Source organism: Nothobranchius furzeri, chromosome 12 (assembly GCF_043380555.1).
Source record: "Nothobranchius furzeri strain GRZ-AD chromosome 12, NfurGRZ-RIMD1, whole genome shotgun sequence".
NCBI lineage: Eukaryota > Metazoa > Chordata > Actinopteri > Cyprinodontiformes > Nothobranchiidae > Nothobranchius > Nothobranchius furzeri.
Genome location: NC_091752.1, coordinates 18,718,570 through 18,742,462, shown reverse-complemented (window position 1 = coordinate 18,742,462; position 23,893 = coordinate 18,718,570). Strand labels below are relative to the sequence as shown.

Below are 23,893 nucleotides of genomic sequence, written 5' to 3'. Positions count from 1 at the left end.
TTAGATTAGAGATGCCTACTTTGTCACCGCCCAAAATGTGGCTAGCTTTGAGCTCGTCGATCTGATCCAGACTGGTCACTAAACGTCAGGGTTATTCAATTCCATGCCTCGAGGGCCAGTATCCAGCACGCCTTAGTTTTAAAGCTGCTTCAACACACCTGATTTCAATCAGTAGGTGATTAACAGGCTTCTGCAAAGCCTGATGAGCTGCTGCTCATGTGATTCAACCACTGAATCTAGTATGTTGGAGCAGAAAAACACACTCAAATGTGCTGGATACAGGCCCTCCAGGTCTATAATTGAATACCCCTGCTATACAACCAACTAAGGCCATTCAAGCAGCTACACACAGTAAACTCTGATTAATTAACCATACTTTTAAAAAAGCATGCAAACTGATTTCCTGTAAAATATTAAGTATACAGGAGTAGGTAACTTTAGGTGCTTTTATAGGACACACCATGCCGGTAAATCGGCGTAATATTACCGCAATGGTATGTCTATAAACGCGTCATGCCGGCATGGCATTGTGCGAATATTACGGCATTCGTTCCATCTCGCTTGTTAGTAATATTGCCGCATCAGCCTCTTGCCTCTGACAGCTAAACGCGTGTCAGCCCCGCTAATCCCTTTGGAGCAAGTGTGGGAGGCTCACCAGCAAAAGAGGGTGGTCGCGTTAGTCATGTATACTGCTCGCCGGGTGCCGGCCGGAAGGAAAGCCGGCCGGACGGATGCGGAGACCATGGAGCTTTAGGCCGTGCGAGCGGACAAACAGATTAGTCGCCTTTTTACGGGGACAGTGAGAGACAGCCAGCTGTTCGACTGAGTGGTGAAAACACTGGCTGAGCGGGGCATCAAGCGGGACAAAAAGCAGGTCACATCAAAGCTAAAGGTCCTGAAAAAGAAATTTCATCAGTCTGACGTGTCTTCCGTCTGATGCTGAACATCTGATGCCCTGTACGTCACATGCGGGGGGGGGGGGGGGGGGGGGGGGGTCAGCGACCTCCCTATATCCTGTCTTGGGTTGAGAGGTGCCTGATGGCAGTTTATTCTAGCTTCAGCTTTGCTACTATAAATGCCAAAATCCTCACCAGGGTGCCACGGCAAATCCCGTTTTGAAAACGCTATGGTCCTATAAAAACAGCTTTTGTGTTAAAGCCACTATTACTTACAAATTAAAAATGTACTTTAATGCAAGTTGCAACAAGTACTTCGAAATAAAGTACAGAGTATTTAGAATTTTGCTTACTGTTACTACTGCTCAAGTATAATGAGTTCAGGTAGCTTTTTTCCAAGTATCGTGTGCTGGTAAGTCTTAACTATATTTACTTGCATTTAAGAAAAGAAAGAAAGAAAACACTTTAATATAGTGCCTCTCAAGTGAAAAGCCACAAGGCGCATCACACAAAAAAAATTCAATATCAAAATATATTTAAAAAATATCTATATATATATATATATATATATACATATATAAAATATTTCAAAAAAAGATTACAATATGTTTACAATGAGACAAAATAATAAAAATGTGCTATTAAAAAATGTAAGAGGGAGATCAGTGGATCCCGGGAATAAGAGCAGAATAAGGAGAGGGTGGTGATGATGGTCACGCAAAAAACAGCTCGAACAGGTGAGTTTTCAGCTGCTTTTTAAAGGCGACCACCAAGTCCACTGATCTCAGGGGGAGAGAGTTCCAGAGTCTGAGGGCCACAGCAGGAATCTGAATATGGCCAGCGGCACCGTTGCGGTGTGCTTTGATCAACACACGCTCGATCCGGAATAAAACATTCATCTTGAAGGATTTCTTCATCAATCGGGAGTTGGACGTCCTTTATATCACCGAGTCATGGACTGTGCCAGGTGAGTTGGCTCCTATCGCCGTACTGGTACCTGCTGGGTGTGCCTGCTTGAATGTCCCCCAGCCAACGGGCCACGGCGGGGGTTTATTGACTATTTTCAAGACTAATTATCCCTGTCGGCCTACCTCCTACCTGGGAAATTGTGACTTATTTGAACTGTCCACCTTTGAACTGGGATTGTCTCCTCCAACTCTTTGTGTTTTATTATATAGGCCCCCTAAGGCAAATTCTTCTTCTTTCTTCTCCCAATTTTCAGACTTTCTTGCTTAAGTCCTTAAATATGATTATTTGCTTATACTTGGAGATTTTAATATTCATGTCTGTTGTCCTGAGAAGTTCCTGGTGGCTGATTTTTGTAACTGAATTGACCCTTGTGGACTGACTCAGTTGGTTGACTTCCCCACTCATGGGGGTCTCACATATTGGATTTAGTTTTTCTTTTGGTGTTAATGTAACAGAGGTCCGACCTGATGCTTTTTTCTCTGATCATGTTCCTGATTTGTTTTCTGTGGATGTGGCCCGGCCTGTCTCCCCTAGGTAGGTGGGGATTTGCCGTGCTCGCCGCATTACCCCTTCCTCAATTGTTGAGTTTTCTGCTTTATTTTCAGATTTTTTGTTTTCCTATGAGGAAATCTTCTGATCCTGAGATCCTCCTATCCTTCTTTTCTGCCTCTTGCACTTCCATGCTCGATCAGATTGCCCCTCTAAGATCCCGACGTTCCCGCTGTCACTCTGACCCTTGGCTCAACCTTCATACCCGTACTGCTAGACGGGAATGTAGGAGATGTGAGCGGCGGTGGATAAAGGTTCCTTCCAGCTTCTCCGTGAGGCCTGGAGGAATTACCAAAACATTGCTCGGAAGGCCCGTTTTGACTACTTTGCTGCTATTGTTACCAAATATTCGGGTAACTAGCGAGTCCTCTACTCCACTGCTAATGCAGATTTGTCACCCAACGTTCCTCTGCTTAGTACGTCTGAGGAAAGGTGCACCCAATTTTTGCATTTTTTTATCTCTAAAGTTGCCACAATAATGGCTCAGATTCTGCCTGCCTCTCCCCCAGAAGCCCCTCTTTGTTCTCCATTATATTCCTTTGAGTGTTTTTTCCCCCGTCTCTTCTTCCTCCCTATGGAAGACAGTGGCTGCTCTGAAGCCCTCTGGCTCTCCTGGTGATTTTATGCCCCTCACTTTCTGAAGGAAGTCTTCCCAGTAATTGCTCAACCGATCCTGGAGATCCTTAATGCAAGCCGTAGGACGGGGATTGTTCCCCAGGAGTTTAAGCATGCGGTGATCCAGCCTGTTCTAAAAAAGCGAGGCTTGGACTCTAACGACTTGCACAATTACCGTCCTATATCTAAGCTCTCTTTCCTCTCCAAATTGTTGGACAAGATGACTTTTATCCAGATTTTTAGTTTCCTTAAATCCAACAATGTTTTAGATAGACATTTCAGTCAGTTGTTCATGCTTTTGTGACATCACGTCTGGACTATGCTAACTCTCTTTTATATGGTATTCCCTCCTTTTCAGTGGTACGCCTCCAATTGGTACAGAATGCTGCCACAAGGTTTCTTACGGGCATAGACCGACGGCAGCATATCACCCCTGTTTTGGCAAATTTACACTGGCTTCCAGTTCAGTTTTGTATTAAGTTCAAATTTCTCCTGTTGGTATGCAAATCTATTCCTGAAATGGCCCCCTCTTATTTGGCACATCTTTTGAGTCCCTATGTTCTGGTGCGAACCCTGAGGTCCTCTGACCAGCACCTTCTGCCTGTCCCTGCTGCCCGCTATATGGCCCGTGGCCATCAACATACATATATGGACAATGGGTTTCCAAAGGCTCCAATAACATGTTTTTGTACTAAAATGGGAGGTGGCCACCACCGCCATTTTGACCCTGTCACAGGTTCTGTCAAGCCCAGACAATTCCATAAAAGGGAAGAGAGGAGGAGCTGAGGGTGGGGCTGTAAGGCTGGGATCAACTGACGACACCCGGTCAAACTAGCTACAAGCTAACCTGAAGCTAACCCAAAGCTAATGCGGAGGTGGGAGCTAAGCTAACAGAGGTAGCAACCTAGCTACAACCGGAGTTAACTGTGCACAACACCTGAGCTTCTGAGTCAGAGATACGCCGGGCTGACCGCTGGGTAAAACCCGGTGGAACACAGAGGTCTCCCGAGACCTCCACAAGCCGGCAGCCGCACAGCAGACAAGCACCGCTGCGATCTGAGATGCGCAGAGCTGCCGCTGGGGAGATCCGGGTGAAAGGTTTCCATCCCAGAGCTCCACAAGCCGGCAGCCTGCACAGCACACAGGCGCCGCAATCAGACAGAGATGCGCCGAGCTGCGGAGAGACCCAGCCATCAGCCCGCGCAGCACACAGAAGCCGCGATCAGACAGGCATCCGCCGAGCTGCGGGGAGAACCAGCCATCAGTCCGCGCAGCAGACAGAAGCCGCGATCAGACAGAGATGCGCCGAGCTGCGGGGAGGGGAGAAACGGGTGGAAAACATCGGTCTCCCGAGAGCTCCACAAGCCGATAGTCGGAACCCAGCTCCACCAACATGTTATATTTCAACCCATTTTCTAAAGTGCAGCATTATGTTAAATGCACTGGGTTTTACCCTATTACATTTAAATTTCATGGTTAAACAGTACATGTTAAAATCTAAGCTCAGCTCGGCAGTGACCTCAAATACATAAATATAATTTTACTTACCGAAAAAAATGAAGTGGAGACTCCTTGGACGCTCTATTAGTGCAATTAATGCCACAGCAAGTCATTTTGTCCAACAATTGCACAAATAATATCCAAAAAAGAAAGCACAAACACAAAGACTCAAAATCCCGGAGCAGTTTCCAAGCCAGACCGAGGCTCTACTGAGGCCTTTCCACAGAGCTAGCTCTGTGGTTACGTGGGTCTGATGCTCATTAATTATACAGAATTTTAGGCTTTTAATACACTTAAACAGAAGAGTGAGAAAAAACTCCAGGCCCCTCAGAGTTGTCATGAGTGTAAACTAGATAATTTAAACCAAAAACATGTTTTGGTACCAGGCTGTAAACATGTTTATTTCTGTCAATGAGGATTTGATCGCTTCTGACACCAGCCCCAGCGGATGAGGGTGGAACTGCAGTTTTTGGTACATCCAGGTTGAAACCAATTTTAGAGCCGCATTGTGGGGGCTTGCCCGTGGCAAACGGGCTTTTTCAGTTTGTGCGCCTAAACTTTGGAACCAACTCTCCCTGACGGTCCGAATGCCTCCTCCCTTCCCACTTTTAAAGTAAGTTTTAAGACATATTTCTATTCCCTGTCCCTCCAGGCTGAGACTGTTTAACCCTTGTGCTTTCTTGTTTTTTTTTTTTTTGTTTTGTTTTTTTTGGTTATAATAGTTTTTATTTGTTTTATCCATTGTATGTTGCTGTATCTAGTTTGGTGATGTATTGTCTTGTACAGCACTTTGGTTGGTGTTGTCACCGTTTAAATGTGCTTTATAAATAAAGGTTGATGATGATGACGATGAATCTAACAAATCAAAGTATCCTTGTAATTCTGCTTTTGTCTACTCTACTTTATCTCTATGATTTTCTAACCAACATTTGATGCTCTTTTACATGAATTTCATTTCTTTCAAAAATCTTTTGTAGATAAACTTTGACAAGGACGTTGGTTTAAGAATGACTGTTATCAGTTTAGCTCAAACTTTTATTAAAACACCGCAGGATTTCATTAACTGTCTCTAAAACTGAATGTTCTTACTTTTGAACCAAATACCTGCAGAAATTTCTCCCATTTTTAAATATCGTTCTATTTTAACACCTTGAACTCAAGTGCAAAAATTACTCATCAATGCATTTTAGAACCAAAGATAATTATTTATTCCAAGTACTTTGGTACTTAATATCAAATTGTTGCTTTATAAATTCACTAATGCAATGCTTGGTTATTTATTACATTTTTTTAAATGAAAACAATCCAATCTGTTATCTAATAAACTCAAAAGGAGTGTATGTGACCAAAGTTTTATAATTATCTGTCCTTCCTACAACAACAACAACAATTGATGTCAAGCTTCTGGAGTTGGCGTCAGATCTCGTTTAAGGACAATCCTATTGGACGACTTGAGCTCAGATTTGTCTGGGGACCATTCGGCTTCTCGTCTATGTCCTTGTAATTATTTTGGAGAGCGTATTTGCTTCAACATGAGCTCGGACAATGAGCCACGACAGGGCATGTTGCTGGCATCTTCCTCATGACTAACTTGCACATGACACAATGTTCCCTGTGCTGATAGATGCAGGGTGGCAGTCTGAAGCAGCGAGTTTTGCCACTGCAAAGAGATCAGACATGATTGGTGCTGTGGAGAAGCTGACAGCATGAATTATGAAAGTCTCATTAGGGACTGTAAGAAACGATTTATCTCGCTACACAATATGGTCATCCGTCCACGTTTGTAGCCATGGTTACAGTCCATATTGTGTTTAGCTCATTTAATTTTTTAGTATTATCATTTTCCATTTATCAGTGACAGATTTCCATGGACATTAAACCATGACTATATTAAATGGAAGGTCATCTATCTGGTATGCCAGACAAAATAGCTCAGAAAAGGACAAGGTATGCTCTTTGAAAATTGGCCGCAGTCACAAAGGTGTTAAAAAAATGTGTCATGTTTCTCACTTGACAGATGCATTGCTTGGCATGGTGGCGTTGAGCTTGGCGGGGCGCGTGACTGTCAGGTTGTTTGCCGGGGTTGTGTTTTTCTATGCTGGTGCCAACAGTCGCCGCCATAATTTCCCGGCGTCCAGCGACAGAAGGGCTCTAGAAAAGTAGACTCGAAAGGTAATTATGCATTCCTTCCAAGAGCGAATAAAAAAATATATCCTATATGGAACATACAAGAGAATATTCCATGAAACGCTGTAGTGTCCCAGATTTCACACGTGGCACAAAGAATATTTTTTCTTTACTTTTCATGTAGCCTGACTTCTCCGTCTCTGAAATGGTTTCATTAGTAATCTGCTGCCATCTTTGTTCCTGTCAGTGCACAGTGGTCCTTTCAGCTGTGTCCCTGCAGCAGCCCCACTTTCAGTCACGGGCGGTTCAGCCACGACTCCTCTCTTTTAAAAGAGGGGCTGCTAATTTTAAGTTAGAAGCTGAAGCCCTGCCTTATTTCTCCACAGACGCATGCATTTGCTCATTTCTCATCTTGCGGTGAAAACTAAAGTACATTGTCAAGCAAATAGTACACGAGAGGGAAATGAGTCTTTTGAACTTGATTGCATCTCTTTTTCCATCTTGATTACTTAAATGGAGGTCTACTTTCTAGAGCACAATAAGGGAGCACTTGTCTTACAACCACAGTTTTGTGAATGCTGTTTTTTGTTGGGAGGCATGTGGTAGCAGTAAACTTAGGAACCGTGTGACTTTTAAAATCTTTTATTCATGTTTGGCTGAGCTGAAATGATATAAAAACAGGCTGCCGAAGCCCATTCCCTCAAGTGTGAGGGGAAAAAAATAGGAGGATTTATCTGCTCACAGCACCCAGCAACAGGGCTTCTTGATGCAGCGCTTGATAACGTCAGAGCTCCATCTAGGTTGCTCTACGAGGTACTGCTCAATAACCTTGTAATTTTACATTGTGCTGTAAATTGTCAATGCAGCCTCCCATAGCCGATCATTTGCCAGCACATTAGTAATACAAAACAATCTTTCTGCCCAGAATTTAATTCTGGACACTTGCCTCGCCACTCTTCTTCCATTTTTAGGCGAGTTCACGGGACTTTTCAATGAGGTGCAGCCGCCGTCGCACAGAATTGTAATTGGAGCGATCTCAGCCATTAGGAGAGTCAACAGGAAGCAAACAGATGGCAGAAGGAATATGATGGATAATTGTACGTCTCGGAGGACAATTCGTAATTTGTATCTGATTCCGTGCAGCCCCCTCATTTTCTTAATGAGGGACTAATTGAGTTTTTTCATTGGCTCAAGCATATGGTCCCACCAATAGTTGGGGGGTTGTGTGATGGCAGCAAGGAGGCTCGTGGAAGACGCCAAAATAAGCTTAAGGGTGGACAGGCATGAAACGCTCACTTTGGAAGGGAACATGCACTCATGTGCCAAATTATGATGGGTCCTTATTACATCATAATCTTCATGTCAGTCATATTTGCATCTTTTAGTGAAAAGTGTTTTTGCTAGTTTCATCAGAATAAAAACACGGATTCAGGATGTCTTTGTTTTAATTAGATTGTTAGTGTTATTTATGCGGTTTATTTATTTATTTGTTTATTTCATGGTTACATTTGAACTTTTCTTTCTTTATCAAAGTATTCTTGGTAACACTTCATAAATGTTACTGCATTTTTAAGCATTAATAAACAAAGGAACCCTTTATTAATGTTCCCGTTATTGTTAAGTGTCCTTAAAGGTCGGACAAAGGGCCGTGGGTGTGCCTGCTTAGGAATGCATTATTTAACATTAATATTAAGCAGTTGTTAATGATTTACTTGACAGTTTATTAATGTTTAAGAATTCACTAACATTAATAAAGTGTTACCGCATTCTTGGCATCAATTAGTTGTTTTTTTTATTTGTACAAAAAAGCGGTTATTTTAGCATGCATGTACAGGTGAAACTTGAAAAATTAGAATATGACACAAAAGTCACCTTATTTCAGTGATAAAACTTAAACGGTAAAACTAATGTATGACTAATGGGCTCGACACACAGGAGGCGACATCGCCTCTCCTCCATTCATTTTCAATGAGACATGTGCGACAAAGCGATAATCGCGGGTCTCCCTCCTACCAAGCGAACCGCGAAAAACGTGCGTGTGAAATGTTGCGCTCGTGCACGTGTCGTGCACAGGCGACCCAGCGTCGCGATCCCAGAAAGTTGAAATATTCTCAACTTTTCATCGCTGTCGCTCGGACGAGGACCAACCAACGGAGGTTTCTTTCACTGACCAATGAGCGGACAGGATGCTCCGTACACCTCCGAGCAAACATGGAGGAGAAGTTGATTATTATTATTTTTATATAGTAAAATCAGAAGTAAGATTTCACATAACTCTAGCAGCACCTTGTGAAACATCATATCTACCACTTTATTAACTCTGAACCGCTTAAATAACCTTAATTCCCTCCAACCTGACACAGCCAAGCAAAACAACGGAAGATTTGATTTTCGCCATCGAACAGACTTCGCAGCTTTGCCGCTGGCCGCTGGCGCAGTTCGCCTCCCGTGTGTCAGTGTCAGCGACAGTGACGAATTTCACTGATCGCGGCCGTTTGTCGCCTCCCATGTGTCGAGCCCCTAAGACTGATTATGTACAAAGTCAGAAATTGTGGTGATGATTATGGTTTACAGCCTATGAAAACCTCAAATTCAAAATCTCTGACTCAGACAATTAGAATATTTTGAAAAGGTTCAATATTCTAGGCTCAAAGTGTCACACAGCTAATTAATCCTGAGCCTTTGGATCATGGGTGGTCCTTGAGGGCCGCTATCCAGCATGTTTCAGTTGTTTCCTCGCTTTAACGCACCTAATTTAAATCAGCAGGTGAAGCCCTCGAGGATCAGAGTTGTGATGGTGTCTCAGTCTAAGCTGAATTACTGAAATAAATGGACATTTGCACCATATTCTAATTTTTCGAGTTTAAGCAGTAAAGGTGGAGAACGCATAAATGATGGCCAGGAAAATCGGCTCAAAAAAATCAGTAACACATATTAATCATTGGCTGACCATGACAATGACCTCGGCAAAGGACCCATATTGGTCAACTTCTAGTTGTCATGTATGTTTCTAATATATTTTCATTATTTAAAATATATCACGAGTATATTTTTTTTCTAACTCATGACCCAAACAGGAAAAAAATGGATCAGAAACGCATCTCGAAGCCACCGACATAAACAAACAATTCATCAGCTTCAGTGGCTCAGCGAGTGTTGGGTAATGGATCAAAGACAAGCACAGGTTAAGGAGGCATTTCTCTTCCTTGTCTGCCTGGTACATTGTCTCTATTTTCAGAGACTTTACCTTTTCAGAGTGCAGTGGCAATGAAGTGCCTCTCATTAAAACCAGCATTCGTGCCAGTCAGTCAGTCAGGAACGCATGGAAGGCAGTAAGTGAAGCGCCCCCGATAGCAGCTCCTCGTAGTGGCTTCTGAGTAAAGGCTCATTTCATGCAAGGTTAGACACATCAGTCATTGGACATGGGTCTGGCTTTTACTGCCTTTCAATAAAATTACGCATGGAACGTGTTCGCACCGCGAGGTAGAAACTGGAAATAAAATGTCTGCCGCTGGATCGTCTGTACCTGGCGCTATCGCTGTCGGTGCAAGCTTAAACATCCCAGCATGCAGTGGATCAAAGCCTCAGCGAGGACCACGGTCGCAGACCTGGGATACTTTCATTCAGTGCTTGATGTACTTATTAGTGAGAAGTTAATTATATGAAGCACAAATATCAATGCATGTATTGTTACTAATTAGCTAAGAGCTTCAGTGAGCTGTGATGCGTGAGAACAGCTTTGAACCAAATTAGGGTCACAAACTTGTTTGACTTCGGTAGGAAAATCCATCCAGAAAGATTTGTGAATCTTTGGCCCTGATGGTGGCCAGAACACATCTCACAGTGCGATCAGCTCACAAAACGGCCTGATTCAAGAGACGAGACACTCATTCATTTTAGTTGGTTCAACTTGAGACAAATGGATTTTTGCTCCAAATAGCCAAATCTCATTTCCCACCTCTTTATTACTCTTTTGATTTGTTGATAATCCCTGGCAAGCACGCAAACTAGCTGCCATTTTAAACTGATGACACAGCACAGTGACAGAGAGCTGCCTTTGCTTGCAGTTTTCCCCTTTTTTTATTTTTTTATTTTTTCGTTTCTGCGAGATGTAATTGCAGGTTTGATGCTGTGAAGAGTTGAGTGCTGAATCAAGAGCTAATTTTACATCACCATGTCGCAAAGTGGAATCTTCTAAAAATAAAAATGTCTGAGACAAGAAAATGATCTATGAAACATGTCTTTAGTCACACGTTGAATTAAAGTACATCGAAATGCTTCTGTGAATGAAATGTGCTATATAATTAAAGCTGCCTCGCCTTTAGTCTATTTCTTTAGTAGAACTGCTTTCTTCTTATTTTGCCTGTTTTGTTGTCCCTACAGCCAAATAAAACTTTACATTAAAGGTGTGGTTCACTGAGAAATCATTCTTGCTTGTTCCTTTTGAAATATGATCGGCAACAGAGTTTCACATGCATGAAGAATGTGAAAAAAGTCCTTATCCACTATTTCCCGCTTTAGCAGCAGAAAGAAAATAGACGGAGAACTGCTTGGGTCAGACAAAGCCACACAGATCCACGTCACACTAAAAGAACACGGCCTCACCCATCTTGGCTCGCAACAGGGGAGGCTGTTGTTGGCTTAGCGTCCAGAACAGAGCAGAGCGTGTCTTGACCATTGACTTCAATATATAGACGCGCCACTGGGCGCTGGAGATGCATAAGATCGCCGCCGCCATATTGAATGGGTCTCCTCACTCGCCAAAGTCAACGCAGAGTGGGCTACTACGCCCGTTTTTGTGCAGCCTACAGTTGCAACAACCAGCCTACTGTTGAAAACAGATCACGTGAGATTACTTTTGTCCTTTTTAGCCTAACTGTTAGGATTTTATATTTTTATTTATTGTATTTATATTTTTATTATCATGGCATACCATGCCTGATTTTTTGGAAAAATCATAATAAAATGCGTTTTTTAGTTCGATAAACACCTTCCTCAGTAGAAATAAATGCCATGAGGGCGGCCCGCTTCTACACCAGCTCCAATAGGCAGCGCCATTGCACGTCACATCTAAAAGATGTCGACTAGTAGAAGCTAACTATTAGCATTAGCAACTCCACAACATGGCAGAACTCCTTCAGGTTTTTGTTATCTGTAGAAAAGCATCAGGAGCTGAAGTAACATTATATTTTATAGGTATAAGTTTCAATATAAGTACCTGCTAGCCACCAAAGCTGCAACTACTAAGCAACTAACCAACCATAGATAACTGCTTGGATATTAAAAAATAAAACATTTTAGATGTCAACCCGATAGCTACAATTAGTTGACTCACATTTAAACTTGAAATTTCCCCCAGAATTATGATCCCCATCCTTTTAAAAGTAGTGCGCTGTATTCTGGGAAATGTTTGACCAAGGCTAGGCTACAAGGCACCTACCATTAGGCCTGGGACAGTAAAAAATGTTGCTGGATGATATATCGTCCAACAAGTTAGTGAAGACAAACCATATTATTGTCGACAACATCAAGACCAAATAAACCATTTATGTGATGTTAATATATCATAAAAATTCAAGTACACCCTTTAAAATGCAACAATTTAACCTTATTCAAGTGATAGATTTATTCAAGTGATAGATTTATTCAAGTGATAGATTTTCGGCAGTAATGAAACATCTGAGCTCAGTTTTTTTTCCTTTGATTGTAGACAATCTCTGAAAATCCGATCTCTAGTGCCCTTCACAATTTTATTCCTGTAAGGGATGCGTTCATCCTTGTTCTTTTTATCAATCGTTTTGACTCTTCTTTAACTTCAGCTGCGGCTTTCCTTAGCAACGCGAGTCATGCACCTAAAATAGCGCTAAGGGGGTGTGGTTGACATGCAGATCACATGTCTGACAAAGACCGATATATCGAGCATGGAAAAATTATTGAGTTTATTTTCATCTATCATATGAATACTTGATTTATTGGTCATTGTCCCAGTTCTGTATTTTATACTATGTAATAGTTATGCAGAACATGTCAGAATCTCATTAAACTACACAGAGATGCATCATGGGTAAAAGAGAAGACATTAAAATGGCGGCTGTGGGTCTACAATCCTCTGCTTAAACCCCTGAATGTTTGATTTAGGATATTTTGCTTTTCCAGTGCCCTCAATAACCACCTTATGCAAAAGTGAATTCAAAGAAAATACGTAATGTTAGTGTTTAGAGTCTAATTGCTGTTGCACTGGGACGTAATTTTGGGGGGGGACGGGTGGGACATGTCCCCCCCACTTTTTCAAAAGGCAGTTTTGGTCCCCTGCACTTTTTTCCGTCCAAAAACAATGTTACGCTCCATTAAATGGATTTGGTTGAGCACTAGGACCGAAACGGAAACCGGTTTCCTATTAGACCCGCCCAAAAGCTAATCTATTGGCTCTGCTGATACTTGCTAACGTATTATTGGCTGTTGCTGCTGTCACTCCAAATTGTAAACAGTCAGAACGTGCTCACGTTGTTTTGCTAGTTTGGAGCCGCTAGGGAACACCGGTACTGAGTCACATCGTCAACTAGACGCTGTGTAATATCAGAGCTGAGCTCAGCTTCCATTACATAACATTTGAATAAGTGTTCATTTGTGAGTTTTTGGTAGTTAGGCACAGCCAGGAGGCAGCATGTCAAGAAAACGAAAAGTGGATATAAGAGACTTCTTTCAAAGTCAAAACGTAAGTTGGAACATGTGACACCCCTGCATTAAGCTCAGACTCACCTCCTCCTTCACAAACATACTCAAAACTAACTTTTACAAACTCATCTCCTCCACATAACTGACTCCTCAGACACAATTTATTCGTATTATTATAATAATTATTTTTTTATTACTATTATCATCATAATTATTATTACTAGTAGTAGTAGTAGTAGTAGAAGTGTAACTTCAAAACTTTTATCATTTAACTTTATTGTAAACTTATCTATTGCAATGTATATGTTCACATTAAAAAGCTCTGAAAAATGAACAGTATCATCATCGTCAACAGATTTTTTTAAGCTTAATGTCAAAGATGTACACTTTTCATTAGATTTATCTTATTTTTTCCATTTATTTTTTGTGTGTTGAAATGCAACAACTGTTTAAACACTTTTAAGGGAAAAAAAACATATTTAATATGTTTTTATACACTCAAATGTTAGGGTGATGATCATGTGTAAAACATTAGTTCAGCATGTCCTCTAACACAGCAAATGAACAAACGGCCAGATCCCAGGAGGGACCGTTTATGTATAAATAATTTTTATACTTTTGACTAGGCCTGGGAAAGTAACACATTTTGCTGGACGATAATTTGTCCAACAAATTGTTGATGATAAACGATATCATTGTCAACATTATCTAGACCAAAATAACCACTAATACAATGTTAATATATCATAATAATGCAAGTACACCCTTTAAAATGCAACAAATAAACCTTCATTTAACATTGAAATGTCCAGAACCAGAACTTCTAAATGAATAAAAATAACAAACAAAAATTAAATAATAAAGGAATCTCACTCCCTGTTAGAAAATGTTGCACCAAAAACAATAAAAAAAGACCCAAAACAATAAATACAATGGCCTATCCATTGTCAACAGCCAAAACTGCACTTCAATAATGATAATAGATAAAAATAATAATAGAGTTGTACATTTTTTAACTTTGATATATATATATATATATATATATATATATATATATATATTGAGGATAGAAAAATTATTGAGATGGGCACGTGACGTGTCAAGGGGTCTTTACATAACACCCCCCACCCAAAATCCGCACAAGCCTGCTGTGTCCCCCCCACTTCTGAAATCAAAATTTCGTCCTTGCTGTTGCATAAGAGTGGATTTTAGTCTGGGAAGTTCACAACAAAACCAACGGGTAATCTTCAATGTTTGTGCAAATTTCTCCTGATAAAAACAGATGGTTAACACATATTTTATGATAATGCCGGCCTACATTTCCCCACAAAGTGCCGCACACTGGTGGTGTTTCAGTAACAATATGTGCAAATTCTGCAAGACAAACTAACGTGTATGACTAGCTTAGTTCATTTTCCATGCCACATGTTTCCTCAGTTAGCCCTTATTTTCTTGCATTTGCAAGAGAATTGCATGCGAGCGGAGTTCTGTGTATTTAAACATCATTTGTTATGGCTTTAATTTAATGGTAAAAAAGCCTCTTGTGGAAAGAAAGATAGCTGCTGCTAAAGCAAATAGGCCTCTATTTTAAGCAAATGTATTCCACAAATCCCTAATAACTGTGTATTTCTGGAAAGCAAGCCCACTATTCCCCAATTTGCTCAATCATGTGAAAATAAATAGATGCCGTTGTAGTAGAAAGAAGTTGCTTTTAATACTGAGTCATAAAAAGACTCCCTCTGCTAAGGATGTGACTTTAAGGTAAAATGCAAACAAAACAAAGGGGATAGATCACTTCTTTTATTTTTTTTCATTTCACAAAAGGAATTATAGCTCTAAGTGATTGATTTGTCTCGATGCTTTCGTTCCTCCTCTGTTGTCGAGGCATTAGGGTTGATGGACATCAATAATAAGTATTCTCTTTAGTTTTGGCTGAATGGCAGGCCTCCTTCATAAATCTTAAAGCTAATTTTCTCCCGAGCACACCATTTAAAAGTTTTGAATTCTGGCCAGGAAACAAAAGAAACGTTTCCAAGTAATGACACACAGAATGCATCACCTTTCTGCCTCGGAATGCTCTGTTGTTTCGAGCCACTTTGACGAATGACAGCAGCTTTCCTCTCCGGTTATTAAAATTCTGCTTTGTCGCCGATGTTTACCGTTACGTGGCCGCGGGCTTGGATGCAAACGTTGAAGTTCAATTAAGCTGCACTTCTCGCTGCATTTCTGGTGTTCTCTTTTCACGTTATGTTCTCTTCAGTCTACTTTAGGCTTCCTGAAATAGAACGCGCCAGCATCATTGTGGCTCTGTGGCATCTCCAGTCTGTTAGGGTTAAAACTGAGATGCATCACGCGCTGAATTAGCCACTTCTAATGTGTGCACAAACAGGATGAGCTTATTTTTGATAGCATCATGTCTAAACTGATACTGGTATAATTACTCAAACGTCTTACTGATTTGCATGCTTTGTAATAACTTGTTTTCCATCTTAATATCTTACCAACTCCACGGTTAATGATAAGTTGCGGTGCTTTTGTTGTATTGTTCATCATGAGTTGATGAAGATGGATTAATTATGCGAGACTGACTGTAGGACTGATTACACGTTTTAATCGACTGAGATAATTGACGTGCTGTGGAGGCAAATAATCATGAAAAAAGGGCTGATCAATAATTTTCTGAAGCCAGTTTTTGGTTATTTATGAATAATAACTCAGAAACAACTCAAGGTGTGGTGCGTTTATGACACAAATAAGTAAAGGATTTTAAATAATTTGTCATTAACACCAGTGTGTGCAGCAGGCCACCTCTTCGTCTAGAGCAGGCATGTCTAAAGCACAGCCCTCTATGTTATTGACTTATGTTCAGATTTTTACCAATTAGCATATTTTGCACCTATTTTGAGAAGTACAATTTAGAAAAAAATTTGCATGAAAAAATGTTGGCATTTTTTAGACAATAAAAAATGTGGCTTGCATCAACTTGATTTATCTTGCTCTACAATTGACCAATTAAGCAACTGTTGCTAAAACTGACCAAAGGTCCACTGCTCACTGTGCACCTGTAGATTTTTTTTTATTTGCTTCATTACAATCTTCAAGGTTAACTTGGAAACAGCTGGACTCTTCTTGTTGTCCCTGAAGACGTTTCACATCTCATCCAAGAAGCTTCTGTTCTGAAACGTGGGGATGGGAGCAGGAGGCTTATGAAGCGTGGTCTGAAATAAACATGCTGATAGGGCAAAAGGACTCGTTGGTGCAGCCCTTTTTATTACTAATGAGGCAACTAAGGTCACACGAGTCCCTGGCCCCTCCCTCTTTTCCAGCTCTCTGTTGGTGTTGATTGTAATAGTAATAGATTTCTTCTATTTTTGCATTTTTTGGGTCACAGCCTAAGCTTTTAAAGTGTGGAACATTAAATAAAACATTTCAAAATGATTATTTCTCATTATAATCAGTCACTAAGTTTTTAATGTAGGCGGAACATGAAAATAGTCTCCTTCACCTATCTCCTGCATTAGCTTCCGATAGAAAATAGACAGTGAAACTCTAGGATTTGAAAAGCCTGACAGATCTACGTCACACTGTCGCTTAACATTCATGGACTCGCCCATGTTGACTTTCAACGGGAATGGCTGTTGTTGGTTTAGCGTCCAGGAAACAGCAAACCCTGAGTACGACTTACAAGGCATTCATTCACACCAGAGACCACTGCAAATGTATTGATTAAACAAGTCTTTAACACCTTTAATATCAGCTGTGTTTTTATTAGACAAAGTTAAGCCGAGTTGACACAAAATATAGTTTTCCAATGATGATTTTGTTTACTTAGGATCAAAGTCCATTGAAAGTAATCTGGCCATAAGTAAAAAATAATTCACCCCATAGTTAAGCCACACTTTAACTAAAGTTGTTTTCTGGAAAAATTGAGTTTTGTTTATTTTGCCACACCTGATCACTTTCAGATTTAGAACAGAAAAAATCCTTTAAATGGAACGTGTCTGACAAAAAAAGTAGGCTAAAAGATATCAAAAAGTAAAACCTCATGCCCTGTTCCAAAGTCTGGGACCTAAGGAGTGGGGGCTGGAGGGAGCTACAAATAAACTGGGTGAAAAAACAACCCTGCATTTCAGAAAAAAAATAAACAGATCAAAAAAATCCAACAGTCAAACATGGTGGTGGTAGTGTGATGGTCTGCAGCTGCTAGGCTGCCTCAGGAATCTTGTTTTCCACCAGAATCTCATGAACGAGAATGTCAACCACGTGTGGATTACTGATCCAAAGCACACCAGCAAGTCCATTTCTGAAAGGATCCCAAAAAAAAAACAAAAAATGTTTCATTGAGATGCTGTGGCATGACCTTAAGCAGCCCATTCAGAGTGGGCCACCTCATTCCCAGAGCCTTATTGCAGGTTATCACAAATGCTCGCTTGCAGTTGTTGCCACCAAGGGTGTCACAACCAGTTCATTGGGTTTAGTGGAAAATTGATTTTTCACAGAGAACCCGGTTTTGGTTCCTTTCCCCCGAACGGAATCCTCATTCGAAAAGCTCCAGGTTGTCTTTGTCTGACGTTGAAATTTGATGGTGATCTGAAATGTTTGTCACAAAAAAGCAAACAGGCGCATGAAAGAAACGTTTAAGAGCAAATACATTTCAAACAATCTTTAATCTTTATCCTCTTTGATCATCTTCAGTGATAAAATTAATAACACCTACAGAGAAGATTTAGCATGTTTGTGTTCACACTCGCCCTTAAACACATCTGCTACATGTGGATGCTCACACGGCATGTGAACACGTGATGACCAGAGGCTCGTGGACGCATGTTGATGATGAGCCCATTTAGAAGTGAGAAGGCTCCCACTTGTCACACTTAAACTTAAACTGACACATTACTTCTGAAGCGGACAAGCACTCGTGTGTTTAGCATGTTGCTACGTGTCTAGCTTCATTTAGATCAATCAAACCAAAAATGTCAGCAAATATTTAGGCTGGTGGACGAAAATGACTTTTATTTTCCAAAATCACGATTGTTGATTTCTGCACTAAACAGTCAGAGATAACACATTTGTAACTGCCTGTTTGTCTAATTCGATCTCTCAGCTTAAAGCAGTGATTGACTTGTTTATTGCAGTGGTCTCTAGCAGGACTGAATGCCTTGTAAGTCGTTCTCGGGGAGGAAAAGTGTCCTGGTGCACCATTTCTTGGACCGAAACTTTGCCCACATCACAGCTGAGCTTCAGATGGCAGGTTTTGGAGTCTTATTTTCTGATGTTTGGACATCTCGCCCCAGACTGGATAAAAGCAACGCGACTCTACCACCGGCTAGCAATATGGAAGTTTTAACTCCACAAACACAAGCCTGGAGGGCCTTCTGCCAGTGGTGAGGTTGCTAATGCTAACAGTTAGCTTAAACCATCCGTGACATCCTCGGCTGTTTCCTGGACATCAAAACAAGAACAGCCTTCCCCGTCATGAGTAAAGATGGGCGAGTCCTTGGATGCCAATTCACAGTGTGATGTAGATATGTGAGAATTTTCAAATCCTAGATTTTCATTGCCTATTTTCTATTAGCAAGTAATGGAGGAGACAGGTGTAGGAGAGGTTCTGCCTACTTAAAAAACTCAGAGTGACCAATTATAATCAGCAAATACATAAAAAAGGGGTTTTCAGTCAACTACACCTTTAATTTCTGCAAAATAAAAAAAGATATGGACAGAATCTAATCAGCATCCATTTGAAGCCATGTGTAGTTCTGGAGAAGTCTGTGATGTTTGTTTCTACCTGCTGGCTTTTTGCAAGTGTCCGTTAGCATTTTGTATGCAGACTCTTCTTGGTGTGATTCTGGGAAGTGATGTAGCCGATTCCTCCACACACCCCTCTTTTCGAGTTTGCTTTTTCTTACTTTATCCTTGTTTGTTGGTACAGTGGGACAGTTTTTCAGATTTCAGCCTCTTTCTCATACTTTTCCTAAGAGTGACAGAACAGTTAGTCATAGAAACTTTCGGTGCATCACGGTGAGATCAGGTGAGATGACAAATCCCCCTCCCTCTTTCTGTTTATCACTGCAAGGAAGGTCAGTCTTTGTAAGTGCAGCAAACTCAGGGTAGAAAAAAAATGTTAATATCCATATCATTGGCTAATGAATTGCATTGTCTAATGTACTAACATAAGTTATGTGTGAATCTGTTGTTAATGCATCACCTGTATCACCGGTTTGTAAACGAGAAAATCATCTCATTAGGCCCACACTGTCAGAAGTAATGCTAGTTCCAAGTCTAAACAGGAGCCATTAAATCATTTGCATGAGCCGTTTGAGCAAATTATTGATTAGTGTGGCAGATTTTACTGAAACAGCTGGTGCAAAAAGGGCTAATTTTGCTAGCATCACTTTTCTCAGTGTCGGAGCGCTGTTCCCATCGTGTCTTTGCTCCTCTGTAGGAAACAAAGAGGACATGCATTGTGACGGACACAGCTCAGAACACATTTCCTGACAAATCTACAAAATAATGAAATAAATAAAAGTTAATTTACTGAGGAAGCTGTGGATCAATCGCATGTTGTGTCCATGACCCCCTCCTCTGTGGCTTTCTGATGGCTTACACTTTTTTTTTTTACTTTCATTCCTTTTTTGTTTTCTTTTATGGGCGTGCAGGAGGGTGGGAGAGAGGGTTGGAGCTGCCGGGCGAGACTCTCATAAAGCAACAGGAGGATACGTGTATGTTTGCTCTGTGTTTACGCTGTGCTTTTAATCTCAATTAATACTTTCCAACTCACCCTTAAAAATTTGTTGCATTGTTCTATGCCATAGAGAGAAGGGCAAACATGAACAACATATTCAGTATTAAAAAAAAAACGTGTGTGGTCTTTGTTTCTAGCCATGTACACCAGTTGCTTCAAACACCCTGAAAACAGAATGTAATAAGCTTTTGTTCTAAGGTTATGTTTAAGCCTAGCTTTCATATGAACCTCTATTTTGTCCCATAGAATATGGAATGATCGGAGAGCATACTGTAAAAAGTCAGCGGCCAAGATCAGTTCATGACACAAAGGCCCTGCAGGAGCAAGCTGAATCTGCTAAATTTATGGCACAAACTGGTAATGCTATAGTTCTTTACTTCTGTTAACTAAACTTAATCTCATCATGCATGCTCTCTCTTGTACTGCACTTTCAAGTGGAAATGTTTTGCATTATAATTTTTTTTCTTTTCATTCTCAATCGCCACATCTAAATAAGAGAGACGAATTTCTCATTTCTCCACGAGTAATTACTTTGAACTCAGAGCCTATTTGGGTTTTGTGCGTCTGTTTGTTTTACTGTCATACAGCGAGGTGACAAGTGGATTACTCATGCAGCTTTTTTTTATTTTTTTACAGAGAACATTAATTAAACAGCAGTTCAAAACTAAGGGACTGATGTAATTAATGATTTCCTCCAAGACGGGATAAATTAAATGTCATACGAAGGAAAAGAACCCACCCCTACGGCCAAAATTAAACACATTTTTTTTTTATAAAAGTGAACTGATAGCTGCTGCCCTTAGAGATAGAATGAAGCTTTGGGGCTTTATAAAAAAATATTAACATCTTAAAGCATCTGAATTAGTGTCAACTTCTGCATTTCTATTAAAATTAATTTCAATATTTAGTTTTTCCTGAGGGTGGGTTTATATTTAATTGTTACTCAGATTTTTATATTATTATTATTATTATTATTATTATTATTATTATTTGTGGGAAATGTTTTATTTTTTCCATTTATATTCCTGTCATTGTTTGAAAAAGTATGATTTGTTTCATTGCTTTTTTTTGTTTTTGATTAATCAAGCACACATGCCTGTACTAATATGTTGTCATTAACATCTCTCCTCTACATCCGCCGTAGGTACGTTTCATCATTCAGTCGCCTTGCTGTGCTTTTCTGTTCCTCATCCTCACAACATGCCCCTCCCTAATCCCTCATTTCCCACATTGATCCACCTTTCAGTCTATTTTTATGATCTACAAAATAAAATAATAATGAAGGCAGTGCTAAGATCCTATCTGGCTGAATTTGTTTAAAGTGAAAGAACTTCAAAGCAAATTTTGACATTTTTTATTTACTTTTTTGGTTTTTGTGAACAAACTATTCGATGACTCACAACGACATAAATGTATTCAGAGCTGCAACTGGGGAAAAAAAAAAATCCTGTGTTAAATTATTTCTCTAATACATTAAGCCTCAAAGAAAATGAACACTTCACCTGGGGGTTTAACATAATCAAACATCAATTATTCGGTGACTACGCTCATGAACAAACGAGTTCTCTCAAAATAACACATTCATTTTGCATTTAGGCTACCATAGATTCGAAAATCAGTGCCTCATCATTACATATGGCTTTATTTATCATTTATTTATCATTTCCTGGCTTTCTTGGTGTATTTTGCACCATGAAAACTAAACAGCCTGATGCTATTTTTTTTATATTTAGACCACATTTACATCAAAACACATCATTTTTTGTGCTGATGTGCTGGCAGATAGTGTGCACTGTTACCTTGGACAAAGTCTGCATGCCAAGTTAAATAATTGCAGAGTTACGCAGACTCATAAGCCTCATCCATGGAAACAGAGTTTTGTTTTCTTACAATCAACACTTGAATTTACAGAAAATAATTGTTAAAAGATCAGCTAAAATTCTCATTTCACTGCACCCCATTGAAGTTATCGATGCAGCTGGAATAAATAAATAAATAAATAAAGATAAAACCAGAAGAAAATTTAGTATTTTTTCAGGTTTTTTGCTCCAATGTTGTCAAGGAAACTGGACGGTTCACTGCAGTGCAAGAAAATTCACATCCAAGACCAATTTACAAACTAACACCCATTAACTTCCATTTTATTTTTCTGCAGATGTCTTTCTTGCATGTCACCTCGCTCTTAAGAACTTTCCTTTAATAGTGATTTTCTCACCTTTTGCTTTCACTGAATTGCATGCAAACTTTATTTTAAAATCTCTACATTTTTAAGTGAAACAGCTAGATGTGGTCCTGATGTCTACTGTGATGCCTTCTCTGTGATCTTTGCAAAAATACACGTTCACATTTCTAGTGAAGAGGTCGATTTATGCACGCATCTCTCCAACATCATTAATGCAACGGCTTTTAACGATTGCAAATTTTAAAAAACTGGAAATTTCTGTGCAAACAAAATGAAGAGTGAGATGAATTGAGCTGCTGAGAGAGAGAGTATTCATCAAAGATCACATAAAGGTAGCCTAGATTGTTAATTAGTGGTCTTGTAAACTCTTCAGATCCCCCACCTAACCCCCCTTTTCAACGTGACTCATGCTGGCCCCTCCCGACTCTACTCCACCCTGCCCGACCTGCCCCACCCGGCCCCATGAGCCGCGCCACAGGAGCGTATTGCTGCATTTAACTAGTGTCACCCTTCTCCCACACAGGTGAATCAGGTGCAGAGGAGTGGTCCCAGTGGAGCTCATGCTCCGTAACTTGCGGTCAAGGGTCGCAGGTGCGAACAAGAACATGTGTCTCACCATACGGAACGCACTGCAGCGGCCCTTTAAGAGAATCAAGGGTTTGCAATAACACTGCCCCTTGTCCAGGTAGTGTTAGCCGCAGATTCTTGAATATCTTCATGTTTTGCTCTGTTGCTGTTTATTTGGGAGGAAATGTGTTGTTCTGTTGCACTAAACTTTGAATGTGTCTATTTGGGAATGTACTGTCTTCACACGCAGCTGTAACGATGAAGCCTCTTTTCTTGGAGGGTTCATTTTTCATTGTCACTTTTGTGTTTTCCATTTCATTTGAACTGTAAAGCAACCAATCAGCACCAACGTGGTTTCGTGTGGATCTGCACGGAGCTCGGGAAGCCATAGATACCGATACTGTGGCCATTGTTTCCCTGAAGGTCAACTGTGCATTTTTTTCTAAATAGCTCAGCGGTGTTTCTTCAAACACGCTGGAAGGCATTTCATTACCAACACGTGATGGCATGGCAGATGAGTCGCTGGTAGCCAGGTATCAGGATCGAACGCGTCTCTGACTGGTGATTGCAGCATGCTGATGTTTGTTAGTATGCATCCAATAGGAAAGCAGGTCCCCTGTTGCCTTTATCCATTCCTGGGTTTGTTTACACAGACAAATAAGAGTTATTAATGCACTCGTGTTTAGTTATTATGATGATGCTGCTAAGTGTAGAGCTGGAGTGAATGCATCACACATGCCTAAATACTAATAGGATGTAAAAGAGAGGGAAATGGAAGCGAGCAGACACCACATCCTTTAGGTCTGTACTCGTCTTTTTTAAATGTTTAAAAGGGTCACTCTCTTACTGAACGTGAGAGCAAAGGAGAGGATGAGTTATACTTAAAAAGCCACTACGTTTAATGTCTCTCGTTCTTTATAGGGCGACATTTTAAACTTGCACAGGAGGAAGTCTGATTTTTTTCACCAAGAAGACAAAAACAGAAATAAATCTGAATTTATTATTATTTCTGGGCAGATGTAGGTAGGCGTGGCATGAATAGCAGAGCGTTTAGGGCTTCGGTACGCATGA

General features: G+C 40.4%; 1 protein-coding gene across 8 annotated transcripts in view; it reads left to right on the top strand.

Annotated features, from left to right (window-relative positions):
* adgrb3 (adhesion G protein-coupled receptor B3) overlaps positions 1 to 23,893 on the top strand; it is a 179,639-nt gene that overhangs the window by 49,111 nt on the left and 106,635 nt on the right. For 5 of the 8 annotated variants that reach the window (XM_054750135.2, XM_070542384.1, XM_054750137.2 and 2 more), the window contains exons 3-4: positions 20,320 to 20,430; positions 22,779 to 22,940. The exons of 2 other annotated variants lie outside the window; for them this stretch is intronic. In XM_054750135.2, coding sequence (XP_054606110.2) covers positions 20,320 to 20,430; positions 22,779 to 22,940 — 273 coding nt within the window. The remainder of the gene's footprint in view (positions 1 to 20,319; positions 20,431 to 22,778; positions 22,941 to 23,893) is intronic. One more of the 8 variants, XM_070542383.1, reaches the window with a different exon arrangement.